This window comes from Lepisosteus platostomus, chromosome 16, assembly GCF_059453375.1.
Source record: "Lepisosteus platostomus isolate fLepPlt1 chromosome 16, fLepPlt1.hap1, whole genome shotgun sequence".
In the NCBI taxonomy this organism is placed as follows: Eukaryota; Metazoa; Chordata; class Actinopteri; order Semionotiformes; family Lepisosteidae; genus Lepisosteus; species Lepisosteus platostomus.
In genome coordinates, this window is record NC_142626.1 from 25,673,858 (window position 1) to 25,695,333 (window position 21,476).

Below are 21,476 nucleotides of genomic sequence, written 5' to 3' on the forward strand. Positions count from 1 at the left end.
GTTTACTATTATTAACCATATTAATTTTAAGTGCTTAATGTAAAATCTTGTAAAAATATATTTTCATTGTTCAAATATACATTAATATACATTAAGTCTGACTATCATATAATAAGTTAAATACAAAACTAAAGAAAAAATAGGGTTAAATATAATTCAAAATATTTTGCTAACAATGTTAACTGTTTATGAATAATAAAATGTATTAACTAAGGAGTAGGATGGCACAGTTGTTAGTATGTTTTTTGTTTTGTTTCTTTTTCATAAATACAACAGTAGTACCTGATGTCTCAGTGGCTTTCAAAATTAAATTATGCATGCAAACCTGTGAACTAGAAAGATAACTAAGATTTTAATACTAATTAAATGACCGCGGGCACTTCCCACCCCCTCTACATTCTCAGAGTAGAACAGACTAACCTTCTAATGAAAGACGGTCCACCCCCCACGGACAGGAAAAGTGCCCACAGGCACTTAAACTTAATATGGTCAGTAACGGTAAACAGTAACATGGTAAGAAGGAGCACGTACAAACGTTTTCGAAATAACCACATGTAAGACTCTGATCCTAAAAATGTTTAGGGAGAAAGTGGAATACTGGTGTGTATTTTTTCTTTAAACTACCAATACCAGCCATATACAGTCTGTAACGTAGGGATTTCTATATGTCTTTATTTAGTGTTTACATTAGTGACAAAGGCTAAACTTTTAGCTTCAGTAACGTGTACATATCTCCCCTTTTTATAAAACGACTTGGTTGAAAACTGTTCCAGAGCCACTGTTGTTTCATCAGTGAAAAGTACATCATGAAATGCCTCTCCCTGTTCAATCCACTGGGAAAAAGAAAAGGAGCATAAAGCTTCTGATGGTCATAAACGATATTCATTTAGGAGCAGCATCAGAGGTATGTTTTTAACTGCACTGCATTGGAGAGAATACCATAGTTTGTTTTTTTTTTACTCCCTGGCGGAAACTGGCTTCCAGAAGAATCAGTATGGCTCAGAGATTAAATAAAACTTCACAGACATTAACGAAGAGCATAACGCGTGTACTGTATACACTGCAAGTACTGTACAACCCAACTCTCTGCAGGAGTGCTGGCTGTGACGAATTGAACCGGTTTCCCGGGTATTTTCAAAGTAGGAGGCGAGATTTCCAGCGAAAGGCACACCCCCCCAAAAAAACCCAGTAAATACAGTACTTACTAGTTAAAGGCTAGGCTCCCGACTACGGCGAAAGGAACCCTTCTTTCATTAGAAGACAATGAACATATTTTAGCCCTGAATGAATTAATAGCAAACATGGTTTACAGAAAAGACATTTTTCCAAGAAAGTTTAGCCTTTGTCACTAATGAAACCACTAAATAAAGACATAAATAGAAAAATCTTAAGATTTTTAAAATACATGACTTTGCTAAAATTTATTTGAAAATAAAAACAATTACAACCGCCAGGGGAGAGAGAGAACAGGGGAGGGATGTTGGTTTTGCATAAGGGGCGGGGCTATGGAAAGTAGGTATGTTTGGGAATGTGTAGTTACATGTTCTGGCTGTTTGTGAATTATCGTTGTTGAGTATGGAGTGTTGAGGTATTGATTTTGTGTAATGCTTTATGTTGAAAATTGAGGTGGATTTTGTTTATGATAAACAGGATAAACTGGGATGGGAGGAAGGTTTGGTTTTGCATAAGGGGCGGGATTATGATAATTGGAGGACTTTGCGAGTGTAAAATGGTTTGATTATTTGATTTTGTATTGTGATTGTTACCTATGTTTTTGGTTGGTATTATGTTTATATGGTTGTTTTTGTTGGTTGGTTGTTATTATGGTTATTAATAATACGATCTATAGTTGAAATCTGAGCCTAAATAAAAAGAAAAAGCAAGTGATTAGGTTTATGAGCAATCTAATTACTTATTCGTTTAAAAAGCTATATAAAATAAAGTTTCTTATTAATTTGCTGGACAGAGCGGTGAACATTATTATGCATAAGACAAAGATAACGATCCTGATCAGTTTAGAAATCTGTGTATGCTGTAAGGTTTTTACTTCTTAAACTTTTAAAATACACGTTTTGAATAGAAAGAAATCCTCTTCCTGGTATAGCAAACCAGCACGTCTTTTTTCTCCAATCAGAGGGGTGTCAGATAGTGTCAGCCAATCACCATATTATATTCCCTTTTAATCAAATTCTAAAAGTATGCTTGTTGACTCCGGTATCACGTTAGTTAAAGACTTCGAAGCTTACAATGTTTAGGGAGAAATGGAATACTGGTGTGTATTTTTTTCTTTAAAGTACCGAGACCAGCCATATACTGTATGTTTACGTTCCAAAATTAATATCGTTTATGGCCTTCATACGCGTTACAGTATGCTCCTATTCTTTTTATGCTCAGCTACTAAGATTTCCCTTCAGTGGTAAAATTCAATATCTACAACGGGCACAGTAAAGACGTTTACAGTAAGTCTTTCTACGACAGACCAACGGACCACGAGTGCCCCTGTCGGTCAACCAATCACGCACTGCGGTATCGCGTGTCATCTTACCTGCGGTACGTGTCTGTACCGCTCACTTTGAATGGCTGCATCTGTATGAATGCAAGATGGGAGAAGCTTAATGTGTAGATGCGACCTGTGAAAACAAAATGTAACTGTCTACGCTGACACATCATTGTCGTAGTGTTAAAGTTCTACAGTGTGGTGATGAAACCTTATTTAGAATAGTGTGTTCAATTTTGTGCACAACTTTACCATAAATACGCTTATAAAAAATAATTAATCGTTTATATTAATAATTTTTAGTCTTGGATGGCAAAGTCTAAGAGACTGAATCCTAAAAGTCCTTGGCAAAGCAAACTTCAGGACACAATTGGAAATAAAACAATTAATCAAGTGAGATTAGGTGCATTGAAAACAGTGAACAGGACACAGTTTATACACAAGGTCATGGGAGTCTGGAACAAGCTACTCAGCCATGTTCTCAATGCTGATACCCTGGGCTTGTTCAAGAAATAGCTGGGTGAGAGAGTATCTGACTTACTGTACAGATTTAGAATCAATGTAATTGCATGCAAGCACATCTGTCTGTAATACTACAGTATACAGTATGTAGGCTGTAATGTATGTACTGTATTATCTACAATATAATGAATCATAGTATGAATATTAATTAACCCTAGTCCAAATCCAGAGCTACAGGAGAAGGTCATTTCATTTACCTCCATTTGCTGGCATTTATGCATAAAGTCCTTAATAGTTCTGTTGGTGGTGTTGCAGGTGTAAGACTGCAGCTACTCGTCCTAACATCTTGTGTGTTGCATCTGTTGGATAGGTGCAGAGTTTAGAAGACATAGAGATGGTAAAGACCAGGACTGTCCCAAAGAGAGCAGTGGGACCCCTTAGTAATTTATACAGAAGACAACATACTTCAAGGGTTTTCTTCTGTTATGTATGACATATAGTGCTTTGCAGAAATATTCAAATTCTTGCAGAGTTTTCATGTTTTGCTGATTTAAAGCTGCTATAGGGTGGCAAACACCATTCAGTTGCAAGGCAGGATACACCCTGGAAAGAACGCCAGTTCATTGCAGAGCAAACACACAGATACAAACACACACTAACACTCACACCAGGCAGCAATGTTAATCACTGCACCACAATGCCACTGAAATAGTGATTACTGTAATATTTGTAAATTATTCACAGAGCTAACTCTCACCTGGAGAAGACGGGGAGCATTGTGAAAGTTATATTCTTTGATTTCTCCAGTGCCTTTAACACCATTCATCCCCCATTAATGAGAGATAAGCTAAGGGCGGTGCAGGTGGACACTCTTCTGGTGTCCTGGATTATAGACTATTTGACCTGCAGGCCACAGTATGTATGGCTACAGAGCTGTGTGTCCGAACAGGTTGTTAGCAGTACTGGGGCTCCACAGGGGACTGTTCTTGTTACATTCCTGTTCACTTTTTACACCTCTGACTTCAAGTACAACTCTGAGGCATGTCATCTGCAGAGGTTTTCGGATGACTCTGCAATTGTGGGGTATATTAGTGAGGGGAGGGAGGAGGAATATAGGAGCTTGATTACCAACTTTGTGGAGTGGTGTCATCTTAACTATCTCCAGCTAAACACCAGCAAGACTAAAGAAATGGTGATGGGCTTTCGGAGGAATAAATCTCCACTGAACCCTCTTTCCATCCATCTATGGTCAGCATGTTGCACTCATGTACTTTTTGGACACTGCATTAATATACTGTTTATACTGTGTATTTTCAATCTGTATATACCTATGCGCATTTTGCATATATTTTATTGTTTTACAGTGACTCTTAGCATATTTTGCACACACCTAACTTTTGTATTGCTGTACTTATTTTAATTTTTAGTCTATTCTTGTATCTAAATTACACAATCTACTCCACACATCAATGCAAGAAAAAAACAAAGATGTAAATAGATAATTAATATGAAAGAAAGGTGGAAGTCCTGATTGTATAAGTATTCAAATCGTTTTCTGCGCTGAGAATGTACCAGAGGGTGCTGCTGAGACAGTCCCAGGGTAATTGGGGTAATTGGCTGCACCCAGAGACACCAGCTTCCTATAAAAGCACACAGTGTGGCATCAGATTTTACATGACCTTCACAGTCACTTGAGACAGTGTGTTTGTAATATCAAATGGTAAGAGCCTTTAGGAACAATTCATATATGCTATGAAATACTCTTGTGGGAGTGAATGTAAATTATCCTTGGTCTTTTCCATGTTGACTCGCCAGTAAGAAAGAAGATAGTTAAGACACCTGTATGGCTAAATTAGAATACTTCTGGATTCACCCAGGTGCTGAACTTCCACTGTTACTAGAATCTCACAAGGAGTTAAAAGTGCCAATAGAAGGAGTGGTTCTCTGGGACATTTAATGTCCCCTATTCAGGTTTGGTTTATGTACAGATCTTCTGGTTATGCTACCATCAAGATGTGGATGTGTTACATTGTGAGATATTGTTACAAAACTGGTGAAAATCAGGAATTGACTGAGTGGTTTAGTCATTCAGTGAAATAATTATTCATAAACCCAGACTAGTAAGTGATTTTCTAGCAATATACCTGAGCGGCTGGTCTAATTAGAAGCATGTGAACTCTTTATTCTATGGCATAGCTTTGTTGAGAAGAGTAATAATCCAGGCACACTTGGTTAAAACAAATATTTATTATAATCACAAAACACAAACTTCACTACACAAAACAAACAACACACAAAGTTATTTTACTGTATGTACACTATTTACAAACAAGGCATTTCTGAAGGCCTAACATTCTGGTCACCCAGAAAACCCCAGACTGTTACTGTGCATTAATGCCTACAGTGGCCACATAGGCGATAAGCTGCCTTCTAACTAAATACCATGCAACCTCTCTCTCTCTCTCTCTCTCTCTCTCTCTCTTTCTCTCTTTCTCTCTGCACCCTGAGTGCCACAAATGGGAGCCTATATCCCTATCCATAAAATGCACCCTAATCAGGAAAGAACTGAGGTCTCTTTTACTTGGGGAACCCAAGTTCCCTAAAACACAGAATAGCATTCCCTCTCTAACAAGGCTCAAATTATGTTGAAACAGACTTGTACAGTAACCCTGAGGAATGTATTCTCTGATTCTCAGGTCACCTTTGGCCTAACTGACCTCCTCATGAGTGCCAGTTCCTTCATATCATTTCATAGTCTTGGCCACAGCAGTTACTGACTCTTGCAATTTGGCTTAAAAATTGATCCTTCATTTCTTAAGTAATTGTCTTTTTTCCTTGCTTAACTGAGAAAAAGTTGCCATGTTCATTCAGGAATTACAAACTTTTGCCCATGCTCCCTATATTTATAGTAATCATGAACCCTTGCCTGTTTACCAATAATTGGTGACAAAAGGTAAATGAGGTAACATGCTAGTTAACTGTGAGAATATCTAACAAAGACCATTTAAAACTTCTTTTAGTGTTATAACACCATGATATACACATTTCTGATTTTTAACTAACCTTGGCTTCAGACTGAAATCTGCTTGCTTTAGGTGTTTATTTTATTGAAAATGAGACATTGACATTTTCAATGCAGTTCACTTAAGATAAGTACACATTTCATATAATTATAACTGTATATAACTTGGTTATAGACACGTTAATACAGTTAATACAGTATAGAAAATGAAAAATCTAGTTTCATGCAAGTGTACTAAAATGTTTGACTGGTACTGTACTGTATATTGCAAAATATTAATATATTTGGCTACATTGTTTACAAAATTATTATTAAAACAAATTATTGGTTTAAATGCATTTTTTTTCTGTGGTGCTTTTAGGCTTCCTTAGCTACAGCCATGCAGGGAGTGGTTTGCTGACAGACATTGCTATGGGAACCAGGCATTCTGATAAGAGCTTGCTCATCCACTGGCCCTGAGAGAATGTGCTTGGGCCGCCTCTCCATTCCACCTTCAGTCTATCAATCAGGCAGCCAGTCTATTAATCAAACCCTGATTGATCTGCCTATTTAAGGCTTAATTCTCCAAAAGACCATTGCAACATTGATGCTGAGCTCCCTAGAGCCATGTGATGATTAGCTCTGTTCTTCTGCTTCTCAAGCATTCGTTTATTACAGGGTTGATCTAGTGGAGATTCACTTTAATTTCTGCTCTGACAGCCCTCGACCCACTACCTCACTACTCTCAGTCCTGATAGTCCTCACACAGTCATGGTAGCCTTTCCTTCTCCCTGATTGTCATCTTACCTGCCTGTTCATCTCTCATTACCAGCTTAGTCTTGCTGCCTCCTTGGCTCTCCAGAATCTTCTGGAAAGCCCTGCGCTTGGGTGTAAGCCTGTCAGTTTGCTACACTGTTGCTCAGCAGCACCTGCTGTATTTCGAATGAAGGTGGTCTAAATGCCCAGATGGAAGATCTCAAATTCACTACAATTTGATGTAGATGTCTGAACATTGTAGCTGTTGTGCACCCATAATTTTGCTGGCTACTTTTCAAGTCCTGCTTAGTGTGTTTGTATTGCATTTATTTAGGTTACTAAAGCAGGGTAACACAGTAAATGATATGACAAATTCAATCCAAGTTCTACAGAATAAAGCTGTTGTAGTGCACACAATAAAAGAGCAGAGTATTCATAGGAGAAACAGTTGCTGGTCGCTCTTCTTACTAATGGTATGTCAGGATTTTCCTCTCAGGATAGTCTATAATCAACAGTAAAACCAAGATTTTTATAGCTGTTTATAAGTGACAATTTCAATTTATTTCGTCTCAATGACTGTTTCACAGTTGATGATTGCTTTCTATATTCAATAATTTATGTATTTGGTTTTTGGCACATTATGTTGAAGGAAAACATTTTTATGTCATTCACAAAATAATCTACCACAGGCTCATGATCAGTGTAGAAGACTGACAATGAGTCATCAACAAATTAAATTATGTGTTTGTCCTCAAAAGGGCTTCTGCAGCTGTCTGTATACAGAGTACACAGCCAAAAGGAGACACAATGGAAGAACAAAACTGTTCTAATAAAGCCAGCAGCCATATCACTCTGCAACTCACAACTGGCAACCCACTGAAGCTAAGCAGGTGTGAGCCTGGTCAGTACCTGGATGGGAAATCTCCTGGGAAACACTAAGGTTGCTGCTGAAAGAGGTCTTAGTGGGGATAGCAGGGGGCGCTCACCCTGCGGTCCATGTGGATCCTAATGCCCCCAGTATAGTGATGAGGACACTATACTATAAACACGTGCCGTCTTTCGGATGAGACGTAAAACCAAGGTCTTGACTCTCTTGGGTCATTAAAAATCCCAGGATGTTTCTCGAAAAGAGGGGTGTAACTTTGGCGTCCTGGCCAAATTTCCTATTGGCCCTTACCAATCATGGCCTCCTAATAATCCCTATCTATGAATTGGCTTCATTACTCTGCTCTCCTCCCCACTGATAGCTGATGTGTGGTGAGTGTTCTGGTGCACTATGGCTGCTGTCACACCATCCAGGTGGATGCTGCACATTGGTGGAGGGGAGTCCCCATCACCTGTAAAGCGCTTTGAGTGGAGTGTCCAAAAAAGCGCTATATAAGTGTAAGCAATTATTATTATTATTATTATTAATATAAGACCATATAATCTTTCTCTCTGTGATCTGTTGGTCAAAATGTGTATGATCTAACCTTATATAAATATTATTATAAATATTAAAGTCTGGATTAAAATTTAATAGTTATCTCTCTGCTAACAGGTATGGTTGAATGGTGTTAGTCATTGATGAAAAATCTCTAAATAAAAGCCTGGTGTTTTTTCGGACCTTCTACATCCAAATATAAAAGATTCAGTAATGGGAGGGTAGCATCTCCGACTCTACAGTACCTGCTCTACCTGGTGGAGAACATGCCTTCTATCAATCTATTCAAATAACTTCATAACTAAAGAGGTTCATCCACTGGTCTGAAATCACTTAATTACTAAGGGGATTTGTGCTTTGCATAATGTATGATTGTTGCCTGTTTCTAAATTTTGGGATGTTTCTGCTAATTCAAAGATATTTTGACCAAATTGTAGCATTCTTTGGCCCCTTCCGAGTTATGGACTGTGCCGTTGTCTCATGACCTTGAGCCACAGCTACTCCTTTCCCCATGGCAAGCTATGGGAAACTGGGTTCCTCCTTTTCTCTGTACCTGCAGTCTCCCTCCCCTTACCTCTCCCTGGTGAATTACAGCCCTCTGCCTTGTGAAGCTATGAACCTGCCTCTACTCTGTCGTAATCCACTCGATTTGCCACAGTATGTTTTGAAAAATGTGAGGTGGTGTAGGAGGTAGGGAACTCAAGGGGTTAAACTGTGTTGAACTATGTTGTACAAAGTTCTGATCTGTAAGAATGAAGGAGTGAGATTTTGAGAGGTTGCAGACACAAGGATTCCTGAGTGTACAAGTGTTAACCAAAGAGGTCAGAGGCCAGGTCAAACAATCAGGAAGATTACACAAACCATGGCAATAAAGTCAGTACTCCAGATACAGTATAAGGTTCCCATTCGTTTAACTATTTTAAGTAATCATAAACAAATATGTGGTTAGACAAAAATGTAGTTAATCCCCAGAAAACCTGTATTCTGTGGCTATCAATCTGTGCTAACAGCAACAAGGAGGTAGTTTGCAGGATATTAATGGTTCCAAGTACTGTAATTTTTGGGAGGTAAAAGCCACCCAAGCTTCCTCTAAATAACTGCAGGAAATAAAGATGAACATTTCTGTGATCTAATATCCAGGAAGATATTATAACGCATACGGCCTACATTACAGGTTGTGCGAGCCGGCTTACCAGCGCAGTGACATCACCACCCTTCCCTGTGGATAGCAGGGACCTCAGCCGCTGGTCTGGGAGGAGATCTCCCTTTAGTTCAGCTGGCTGGTTCCCTGTTGAGTAACGCCTGGGTTTGAGTCCCTAGCGGTTGGGGACTGACCTGAGGTGGCAGGGGCGAGGGCGCATACCCACGTGAACCCGAGAGCACTACAATATGTTTTTCTACTGCAAATTGTAACATACAGCTCGTTACATAACATAAACTCAGTATTTCTTTAATGAATATTATACTGTGGAAACACCAGTAAAAAGAGTGTTAAATAGTTAACTGCAGTGACTGAAAAATGATATGGTAAACATGAGTCACAATTTGAGTGACAGGAAAAATCTTTCCTGTTCATCCACATGCTTGAAAACTCCTGAAACAGGAAAAAAACAGTTCCCCTAAAACACCTGACAACACATATATATTGTACATGCATTTTTCTACATAGTGCAATAGTCTCGCTTCCAAACTTAAACACACTCCATCAGAGAGCATTAAGTCTTCAACAAAGAGTGACCTTCTGACCACCGACTTAACACCCCCCCCAACAAAGACTGTATATCAACATAGAGCGACTGCCTTACCTTCAGTTTTATACACCTCCCACCTGAGTGTGTGCACTGTTCACCAGAGAATGTCCATCTGTCCATCAGTCTTATGCATCCCATAATGTACAGTATGAACTCTTCATTAGAGACTGACAGTCAGACTATCAATTTAACACACCACACTGGAGAGTGTACACTCTTTCCACCTTGCCATTGAACTTGCCATCACTAATAGATAGTGAATGTCTGACCATCTTCATTTCTTTATACTTGTAAAATTCCCTAAATGTGAAAAAAATCAGTTCAATTGAAAGATGTTAAACTGACGGGGATTGGTGTGCTAGTTATCATGGTATTTAACCACCTCTCTTAAAGTCTTAAACTTTCAATTGAAAGATGTTCAATTGAAAGATGTTAAACTGACGGGGATTGGTGTGCTAGTTATCATGGTATTTAACCACCTCTCTTAAAGTCTTAAACTCCTTTAGCTCAGCCAGCTGGTTCCCTGTTGAATGAGGCTGTTGGACCGGGTAAAATCCCAGGTGGTATACAGTTAATTTTTTTTTTAAATTCCAAGTTAAATTGTTGGCTGATTACTGGCTGCTGACATTTGGATTAAGACAAAATATAGATTTTCTCAATTCAGATGTAAACCTGTGAGAAACACATAATGCTCACAATAATCTATAATAGTGGACTATTTTATGCATTCGGCTATATGAGAAACAAACAGAAAGTAATGCTCTGATCACACTTTGAACCACCTGGGTGTAGCTTGCTACATTTCAGTGCTCATTACCACTACAAGGACAATAGAAGTTTTTTTTTTAAAGAAACGAATGTCAAAATGTTTCCAAAACATCCACTTGTGATACTGTAACTGCTTAGTTACATGATTCCATATTAATATATCTATCGAGTGATATTAAATCACTACAACATTTAACTTTTTACAATAACAGCAAGTGGTGTTCTTACTACATATTCTTAGAAAAGGATAAAACATTATAACTTTTTACGAAGTACAGATTATAAGGTTAATAATATTAGAAAAAGCATGTCAAAAACAGAACCCACTGTAAGTTACTAAGTTTAAGACTTATTTATGCATAATTAAAATATTTATGATGAGGTTGGAAGGTTGTGTATTTTTGTCCAACTGAGCAATCTTACTTTAATAAAATATACCAACTTTTTTAATGTTTAATGTTTATCATGCTGTAACAACAGTTTAAAATTATTAAAAGTCGGTCAGCAGTGATCGGGATTCAAAACCGGGCATTTTCTGGCGACAGCTCAAATGCTGTATATGAGATGTTAAGCTTTATTAGTTCCACCTGGTGGTTTTACAAGGTACCATTATCCTATTTAAAAAAACATGTGGTGTGTTGTAGTATGAGGCGGTATGTTGTGCAACGTCCACTACGTTTTAACGCAGCGTACCTCGCTCATTTTGAATGGCTGGATCTCTATATCATACATGCCAGACCCATGGAGCAGTAATGGTTTGACTGCTAGGTGGAATTAATGTATTTTTAGAAATTAATGAATGATAAACCACTATTATAATTTTAGTGTTTTCCACCACTCACCATACTGTGATGAGAAAAAATGAAATTGTTTAAGGAATATAGATGGCTTATCTAAATCTAAAGAAAAACAAACTTTCTTACTGTACATCACATCCATATGTTGTGTTGTGAGGGTTTGATTTTACTGAAACAATTAGAAATTGAAGCAGTAAACTGCAAGAGTATTTTTATGGCTACAACTGGCCCAACAGAAAACACAAAAAGTGATGTCTGGACATGGTTCAAAGTATACAATATACAATTAAATTACTTATACAATAATTAAATTATCATAACAAAACATGCATAGTAAGTCAACAACAGTAATGATATACTGTATACTGTATACTGTATGTGAATCATTCTGAGACTAATGGCTGCTCGTTCACTCAGACATTACAGATATATTAACAACACCAGGGCTACATACACACTTCACTATAACATTTAATTTGGTCTTATTTTTCAACTTAATCTCATATAATTAAGGATCATTCATGTGAGAAATTATATCAAAAAAACAAATCAACATTGATATACAGATGCAGCCATTCAAAATGCACGGGCGATACCGCATTATTTTCCGGTACGCTGTACGCAGTCTAACCGCCAGTTACCGTTAAATACTGCAAGTTACCGGTAAATACCGCTAGCAAAATAATAGTATCCGGAATTTCCGCAAGGTGGAGCTAATAAAACTCAACCTCTCATGTTTGAGCTGTAGCCATCAAAGTCTTTAACGAAGATATTACTAATAGTATTAATAATAAATGACTTTGGACAAGCTGTAAACTCAAAGTATTGCCCTGGTCCACATTCTTTTTTTCATTGACCGTCTTTGTAAAAGTAACACCACAGCATTTCGCAATCACACATTTTTTTCCAATCATGCAAAGTACAGAAATTTTTGAGAATCGATTCACCATGCCTTACACATGCTCATAAAAGAGATTGATTTAGGAACATAAACATATTACCGTATGCAAACTGTACTGTATACAGTATGTATATGTATATTTAATGTCTTAACTGTGCCCGTTTAAGTACTGAATATTTATATGGAATTTTACCAAGGAAGGGAAATCTTAGTGCCTGAGCATAAAAAGAATAGGAGCATACTGCAACGCGTGTGAAGGCCATAAACGATATTAATTTTGGAACATAAACATACAGTATATGGCTGGTCTCGGTACTTTAAAGAAAACATACACGAAACATGGCTTCATTATGACCAGAATCGATCTTGAGATATTTTTAACTTGATTTACAGTATTTGAGAGGTATGTCTTGACACCGATACTACATAAGTACTGCTCACGTACTGTATATGTTTCTAGGTTTATATTATGCATTTCATGCGGTCAAATTACTTTTGAGCAACTGATAATAAGCGCAAAACGGTATGCCCAGGGCATTTGAGTTTTGTTTTGTGCGGCGACTGCTTTAACTATATCGCAGTGGATTGATTAGAGATATCAAGTACATACAAGTCATTTTTTAAATGTTGTAGTTTGTCTTGTAAAAATGTTACGAGAACATCATCTGTCAACAATTACACAGGTTCTGTTTCCATATTGCGGATTTTGGTTACGTAATCTTATTTTCTAATTTAACGTTGTGAATATATGATTTGGGCAAACAGAGCCGCAAAGAAGTACATTATGGGTTGTTGGTTTTTTTTGCAGTTTTATCTAGAACAAACGATGCTTAAACCTTTGTCTGATTCTTGTGAAACTATCCACACGACAGTTACCCACAGTAGGAGTTGACTTCAGTGATGTCACTGATGGGATGTTTCTAAAAATCCATCCTCTGTAAAACGTCTTCTCTAGTTGTCCTGCATATGTATTCGCTAATGAAGCTGTGTGTTCTGAGCCTGGATCTCTACATTTCTGTATGAACCAGCTTAGAGGGCTAAAGACAGCTTGTGTTTAAATTGAGTGTAAGGTAATTTATGCTTCTAAAGTCATGGTCAGCATTTATTATTGTACTGTGCTGTAAACTTGTTCTGTGCCTAGTCACATTATTTTATAGCGTTTTTATAGCGTTATCAAATCTGGTGGCGCTGTGTGTTAGTTTCCTGACTCCCATGTCACATGGTCTGTGATTGAATCCCATGGAACTACTGTACAGTATCACTTTATTTTTTAACAAACATTTCTTTGAAAAAATGAAACGTTTCCCTTGGTCAGAGATTAAATAAAACCTCACTCGCACCAAACAAATTTATATTTCTAAATATCACAACATGATCGAATTTAAGTCTTTTTAATAACAATGAATAGTCACCTATGCGTTACAAAATAAACATTTATATTGATTTGAATCGCGTTTTGATTTAAATCGTAAACGCGTGTTTAAATATATGTGTTTAAAGGCGATATACTGTATAAAAGCGCTGATTCTTATGGAGTGTGTTCCGCCGAGGATTCAAAAAATTTATTTTTTTAATCGCGTATCTAAGGAAAATTGCAGTATAACTTTGTTAATGCACAAACAGTGGCATGTTACATTATAATTTGGGTGTCTCCCCTTGCCAGAAAGCTCTAAATTGCATTTTGAGTGCGGTTTTTTACTTTTTCTAAATTGCAACCCATAAATAAAGCTGATAAAGCTTAGACTAACTGTATTCTAAACTGTATTACAACGTAAATTGCAAAAATGCACTTGGAATCTGTCCAAGCCATCCTACGAAAATTATTTAAACTGCGACACTGATCATTCATCTCTAAATAAACTTTATTTTATATAGCGTTTTAGGCGAATAGGTAATTAGATTGCTCATAAACCTAATCGCTTTTTCTACATAAACACAGCGTGATTGCTCTCTGAAAATGCTTTTCCTTTATATTTAGGCTCAGATTTCAACTATAGATCGCATTATTATAAACTTTCTTGGAAAAATGTATTTTATGTAAACCATGTTTGCTATTAATTCATTTAGGGCTAAAATACGTTCATTATCTTCCAATCGAGTCGAGTTGACATTAGAAGCTTGCCACTCCTGGACTGTTACACCAACGCATTAGCATGTTAAAGCGACTTAATTGAGGTGCCCAGCTACCAGTTAACACTGTACTTCCTACTTTAAAAATACTTGTGAAACCGGTTTAATTCGTCACAGCCAGCACTCCTGCAGAGAGGGGGTTGTACTCGTAAAGTAGAAGCAGGCGAGATTTCCAGCGAAAGACACCTCCCCCTCTCAAAAACCCAGTAAGCAGCAAGGCTTTATGTTGAAAATTGAGGTGGATTTTGTTTATGATAAAGAGGAGAAACTGGGATGGGAGGAGGGTTTGGTTTTGCATAAGGGGTGGGATTATGATAATTGGAGGAATTTGCGAGCGTATAATGGTTTGATATATTTGATTTTGTATTGTGGTCGATATCTATATTTTTGGTTGGTATTATGTTTATATGGTTGTTTTTGTTGGTTGGTTGTTATTATGGTTATTAATAATACGATCTATAGTTGAAATCTGAGCCTAAATAAAAAGAAAAAGCAAGTGATTAGGTTTATGAGCAATCTAATTACTTATTCGTTTAAAACGCTATCTAAAATAAAGTTTATTATTAATTTGCTGGACAGAGCGGTAAACATTATTATGCATAAGACAAAGATAACGATCCTGATCTGTTTAGAAATCTGTGTACGCTGTAAGGTTTTTACTTCTTAAACTTTTAAAATACACTTTTCGAATAGAAAGAAATCCTCTTCCTGGTACAGTCGCATGAAGAGACAGGCGAAACAGCCCTACACAGCCCTGTCGCAGTACACGAATATAATCATATCGTTATTAAATTCTTTAGATACGTGATTCCATATTATATTAGCAGAAAAGCTTAAACTACCAGTTTTTCACATGCTATTTCACATGTTAGTTAAATTTAATTTATTTATATATTATATATTTATATCTCTGACCAAGGGAAATGTCTCATTTTTTCAAAGAAATGTTTGTTCACAACGGCGACTGTCAGAAGATAGGACACAGCGGCTCAGGCACCCGCTGCATGGAAAAGGGGCACTTTAATGTTCTGTATGGCTAATACTAAAGCCAATACTAATATTCAATACTTAAATATCCTTTTCTGTATGTTTAACAATAGTGGGTACTGGCCTAATTCGTCCCTGCTCCCGTTGTTAGGTGTTAATGTGTTGTTAAGTGTGAATTTGTAGCTGTTTCCCTGGGGTCTGGCTTTTTTTCTGGAAAACCTTAACTGGTCTTGTCCAGATTGACTGTCGGCGCCCAGGTCTGACAGTGCTGCTCCAGCAGTGCCAGGTTCTGGCGCAGCCTCTGTTCTGTGGGTGACAGCGGGACCAGGTCGTCTGCACAGAGCAGGAACTCGATTTCCATAATAAATGCAGATCAGTAAATCAAGGGACAAAACAATTATTGCGCCCAAGTCCTCAATGGGCTTTGACATGCTAATGCGTTGGTTTAACAGTCCAGGTGTGGCAAGCCTCTAATGTCTCCCGACTTTGAAAACCAAGTAATAACTTAACTATATGTGCAAACGTTTCATATGTTGCTGTTGTGGATGCCTGTGGAGTGTATCTTATTTGCCGCGCGCCCTCCCCCACTCTTTCCCTCAATTCAATTAAATTCAAGGTGTTTTATTAGCATGGCAGATGGGTTCAATCAGTGTTGGGTATTTACTTTGCTTTGAGATTCCACTTTTAAAGGTGATATATAAATTTTTGACTAAAATAAATTGATATCTTTGTCTTCTAAGCTCTCTGTGTACAGTGGAGCCTCCTGTCCAGCCAGCACATGTCCACAGACATTCACAACAGCGACATATCATAAAACGTTTGCACATATAGTGTGCAAAAATGCACTTTATTTACTAAAATAAGACAGAGATACTGTATCAATTTATGTTGCATTAGCCTGATTATGATTAAAAAAACACATATAATTAAACACGCGTTTGCAATTTAAATCAAAACACGATTTAAATCAATATAAATGTTTATATTGTATCACATACTGTCCAGCCTCCATTTCTCTATAAAAATTTACTCTATTACACACACACACAATAGAAGCAGGAAGCAGAAGCAGGGACCGTTGTCAGAAGGGAAGAAGGTGACTATTCATTGTTATCAAAAATGACTTAGAATCGATCATGTTGCGATATTTTGAAATATAAAAGTCAATTGATTGTCCATAATATCGCTATTCTATTTTTTCGAAGAAATGTTTGTTAAAAGAAAAGTCCAGCACCAGCTGGATTTGAACACACAACCTACAAGTTGTTAATCAGGCACGTAGACGAGTAGGCTAGAAGACAACTCGCATGAAGAGGGAGGCGAAACAGCCCTACACAGCCCTGTCGCAGTACACGAATATAATCATATCGTTATTAAATTCTTTAGATACGCGATTCCATATTATATTAGCGGAAAAGCTTAAAACTACCACTTTTTCACACGCTATTTCACATGCTAGTTAAATACTTTGATGCTTGAAATGTTTAGGGAGAAATGGAATACCGGTGTGTATTTTTCCTTTAAAGTACCGATTCCTGGAATCTGACTGGCTGACACCCTTCTGAAGTGGTTCCATAAAATCTGGTATACGGAAAAGAAAGCGTTGATACATACAAGTATCTTTTAATACAGTCTTTGCTGTGCTCTTGAGGATCCTTGTGATATTTTGAGCTCTAGTTGAATGATAAGTGTCGCATTTTAAATCATTTTCGTAGTTAGAAATTATGAAACGCCCTGTTAAAAGCAAGGGAGTTTTTATGCCCGTTGAAGTAAAACAAAATGCCTGACAAAGTATGGCTTGGACAGATTCCAAGTGCTTGTACAAATGTGCTAAAGAAATTATACTTTGAGTATACAGCTTGTCCAAAGTCATTCATTATTAATACTATTAGTAATATCTTCGGTAAAGGCTTTGATGCATAAATATTTCTGATAAAGGTAGGTTGTGTACTTTTGTCCAGCTGAGCAATCTTGCTTTCATAAAATATATACGCGATTCAATATTATATTCCCTTTTAATCAAATTCTAAAAGTATGCCTGTTGACTCCGGTATCTCTTTAGTTAAAGACTTCAATGCTTAAAATGTTTAGGGAGAAATGGAATACTGGTGTGTATTTTTTCTTTAAAGTATCAAGAACAGCCATATACTGTATGTTTATGTTCCAAAATTAATATCGTTTATGGCCTTCACACGCGTTACAGTATGCTCCTATTCTTTTTATGCTCAGCTACTAAGATTTCCTTTCAGTGGTAAAATTCAATATCTACAATGGGCACAGCAAAGACGTTTACTGTAAGTCTTTCTACGACAGACCAACGGACCACGAGTGCCCCTGTCGGTCAACCAATCACGTACTGTGGTGCCTCGCGTCATCTTGCGTCACAATGCGCGACGCCACCTGCAGTACGTGTCTGTAACGCACACTTTGAATGGCTGCATCTGTACTTAAAATAAATTACAAAATAGTTACTGTCTTGCTCTTGTGAAATGTGATTGGACTTATAGTCTAACTCTACAGGTTTATATTGTGAACATTGAATTTATACTCATCCAAGCCACTACTGGTGGGGCTGGTCTGTGGATTTCAAAGTCCAGTGCAGAGAGAGAAATCACTGAGTGTGTTTGTCAAGGTGGAGTCAGATTTTCTTTCAATGGCTCGGCACAGAAGGCGGGAATGTTGGTGTTGAGAAAGAAAGAGAATGCAGCTTATGCCTTGTGCTGGAAGCAGAAGTATAAGAAGGAATTCCTCACAATAAACATTTGGCGTTACAATGAGGCACAGAGTTTTGGGCACCTCATCAGTGGAGTTGTCAAGATGGGCCCAGTTTATGACGATTCTGCTGCTTGTAGTAGAGGCCCATTGCAGATGCACTCTTATGCTCGAATCAGTGGAGCTTGGCTGGGCTCTGGATTATTGTTTATTCATGGCAACAGTAAGATTATTAGAATTGATCACCATTTCGAAAAAAAAAGTATTTTGATTCTTGGATAGCTTTCACATTTTCTTCCTTGCTGTCAGATCTTAATTAAAAAATTGAAGTTGTAATAATCAAAAACAACCTACTAAATATTTAAAAGCAAAAAACAAAAAAGAAAGTAAATATATAATATGAAAGAAAAAGGGGAAAATCTTGATTGTGTAAGTATTCAAATTCTGTTTTGTTGCAATTATTTCTTGTTGTACTGGTTCAAACGGCTGATTTGAAATAAACATACTATTCTGCAACCAGCATTTCCACAATTTCTGCAAAAGTAGAAATCAAATACCAGTATTTGGTCACAAAAACAGATCAGATTGTTTTTACCATTCACTCTGTCATTAAAATTTAAAGTGGCAAACATCATAGCTATAAGGCAATATAAAAATATCTTGAGTTATGTGGTAGAAACCTCTCTCATTTTGTATTTTAAATTTCAGATTTTAATTAAAAAAAACTTATTTATTAACTTTACAGTTAAGTGGTTATTCTCTCACTTGCTGTGCCCCACAGAAGACCTTTGTAAGTGATGATTCTGGAACTTGTCTTTGTAGAAGAACAGGTGTCTGAAGCAAGACTAAAAAGATGTTAGTGACATTTTGAAAAGTGCTGTCTTTAAGGATTGCACCTTTCTTAAAAATCTGTATTACCAACTTAAGCACAACACTGTAATTGTGTAATCATGTTACTATGATGACACTTTCATATGTCCAGCACTACTTATGAGAAAACTCACTATTCTTCCTCTCCATCATTTCACATCATTGGTGTGACAACAGACTGGATAAGAAACTGGTCAGATTTCCATTTTCAGACTTCAGTCACTTAATTTTGTTATGATCTTGCTACACTGTACTGATCTCCACCTTGCTGGCAGAACAGGTCCCACCTGCTTTAACAAATCAAGGTGTTGGCTGTTTCCGGCTGCCTGTTATTTCTGTACTTTTAAAATCTGCACATGATTTCCTTGTGTTTTGTTGTCTGGTATCGTGGGACTCAAAAAAGACTATGGGTAGGTGCCTAATTTCTTCTTGTACTCCACGTGTCAGGGGAGTAATTATGCATAAAATTTTTAATTAATTTACTGTAACAATCACAAATACAAATACTGTATAGTGAATTCATTTTTAGAACAAAAAGATAGGTCTGCATTTATTTTTAAGCATCCAGATTTAAGGGGAAACTGCTGTCCCAAATTCTCAGACCGGTTTTTAAATCTCAGTAACAAAATAAGTTAATTGACAGTATAGAAAAAAGACAAATTTGAATTAAATGCGAAATTGTAAAGTTTGTGAAAGTACTGCAAGTTGCCAAACCTCTGGTCTTGCCACAGGCAAGAGTGAGAGTTAACTTGAATTGAGACGTTAAGCCACCCTTCCTGCTCACTTGTCACTGTAATGACAAATGTATGAGCAAATAAGTACAGGTTGTGCAGTAGACATGTTCCTTTACTGTTTATGTTCATGTACAGTATTTGTCAGCAAAATCATCTCAAAATTGAGAACAATATTCCTATTGGATGAAAAGAGATGGATTCATGAGCCTGCTTGTTTACAATGTAATAGGGCCACTTCACATCACTGAATGTTTTGTTGCCTCATTCTGACTCACAGAATATGGTTCTGCACATGCCTGAAAATTTGCTTTTTTAAAATTTAAAATTTTGTGATGTGACATTGAAGTTTTAGAAGTTATTGTATACACTTTTATTATGGTTTGACATGCACTCATCAATGCTGATTCTTTCTAACCCCGAAATATAAAAATAGTGTTGCAGTTCCCCTTTAAAGTGAGATATTTAACTCTAGGTTGTATTCTGTTTGGTACAGCAGGCAGGTTTATTTCTTTTTTGGACTGGTTAGGCATTACATGGTGATTCATAGTGTAACTTGGATGTTGTATGTTTGTGATTAGCCCACTAGGCTAATCATTAGCCCACTAGGTCATTATGAGTAATTATCCAGTTTTGTATGTATTTTGTACATTTTGTACATAAAAAATACAGTACAGTATGAGAGAGTATGTCAGTAATGTTTATTTCCAGTACTGGATGTCAGACACTGAAACACTGTCACAACATGTACAGTATTGCACATTAACAACACTAACATACTCTCAGTGTTGTAGTTACACTTATAACAAGAAATGTACAGTACAGACTCTGAGAGTAGTGTTGTTAATGTGCAGTATGTGTTGTGACAGTTTCAGTGTTGTTGATGTGCTTTATAGTGTCTGAGAATGCTTCAGTGTTGTTGAAGTGCAATACAGTAAGTGAGAGTATGTCAGTGTTGTTATTGTGCAGTATGGTGTGTGAGAATGTCAGTGTTTTTATTGTGCAGTTAAGTGTGTGAGAGTGTGTCAGTGTTGTTAATGAGCAGTACAGTGTGTGAAAGTGTGTCAGTGTTTTTATTGTGCAGTACAGTGTGTGAGAGTGTGTCAGTGTTGTTAATGAGCAGTACAGTGTGTGAAAGTGTGTCAGTGTTTTTATTGTGCAGTACAGTGTGTGAGAGTGTGTCAGTGTTGTTAATGAGCAGTACAGTGTGTGAAAGTGTGTCAGTGTTTTTATTGTGCAGTACAGTGTGTGAGAGTGTGTCAGTGTTGTTAATGAGCAGTACAGTGTGTGAGACTGGGTCAGTGTTGTAAATGTGCAGTACAGTGTGTGAGAGGGTGTCAGTGTTGTTAATGTGCTTTATAGTGTGCGAGAGTGCTTCAGTGTTGTTGAAGTGCAGTAGAGTGTGTGAGACTGTGTCAGTGTTGTTAATGAGCAGTACAGTGTGTGAGACTGGGTCAGTGTTATAAATGTGAGAGATTCTCAGTTTCTGTTGTGTGTTGGCAGGTTCTGCTGGTCTGGATCAGATCCTTGAATCCCTCTGCTGATCCTCAGGAGGGGAGCAGATTCTGAAATGAGTCTCTCCGAGGAGCCTAAGGTAGAGGATGGAGCGATGGGCCTTGAAATTGAGAGGTAAGAGAGTGTCCTTGTGTTTGAGAAACTGATTCTGTCACTGTTGCTGTATGGTTAGGGA

At 37.3% G+C, this 21,476-nt stretch overlaps 2 protein-coding genes across 25 annotated transcripts in view; one reads left to right on the forward strand and one right to left on the reverse strand.

The window, feature by feature from the left end:
• The window catches only part of LOC148647083 (NACHT, LRR and PYD domains-containing protein 3-like), a 1,669,284-nt gene that overhangs the window by 1,479,119 nt on the left and 168,689 nt on the right, over positions 1 to 21,476 (reverse strand). The window lies entirely within an intron of this gene.
• Positions 1 to 21,476, forward strand: part of LOC148647098 (ribonuclease inhibitor-like) — a 465,740-nt gene that overhangs the window by 242,946 nt on the left and 201,318 nt on the right. For 4 of the 8 annotated variants that reach the window (XM_088609317.1, XM_088609320.1, XM_088609319.1 and 1 more), the window contains exon 2: positions 21,290 to 21,415. The exons of 3 other annotated variants lie outside the window; for them this stretch is intronic. In XM_088609317.1, coding sequence (XP_088465443.1) covers positions 21,357 to 21,415 — 59 coding nt within the window. In that variant the 5' untranslated portion in view covers positions 21,290 to 21,356. Of the gene's footprint in view, positions 1 to 19,396; positions 19,466 to 21,289; positions 21,416 to 21,476 lie in introns of those variants that run through there. One more of the 8 variants, XM_088609318.1, reaches the window with a different exon arrangement.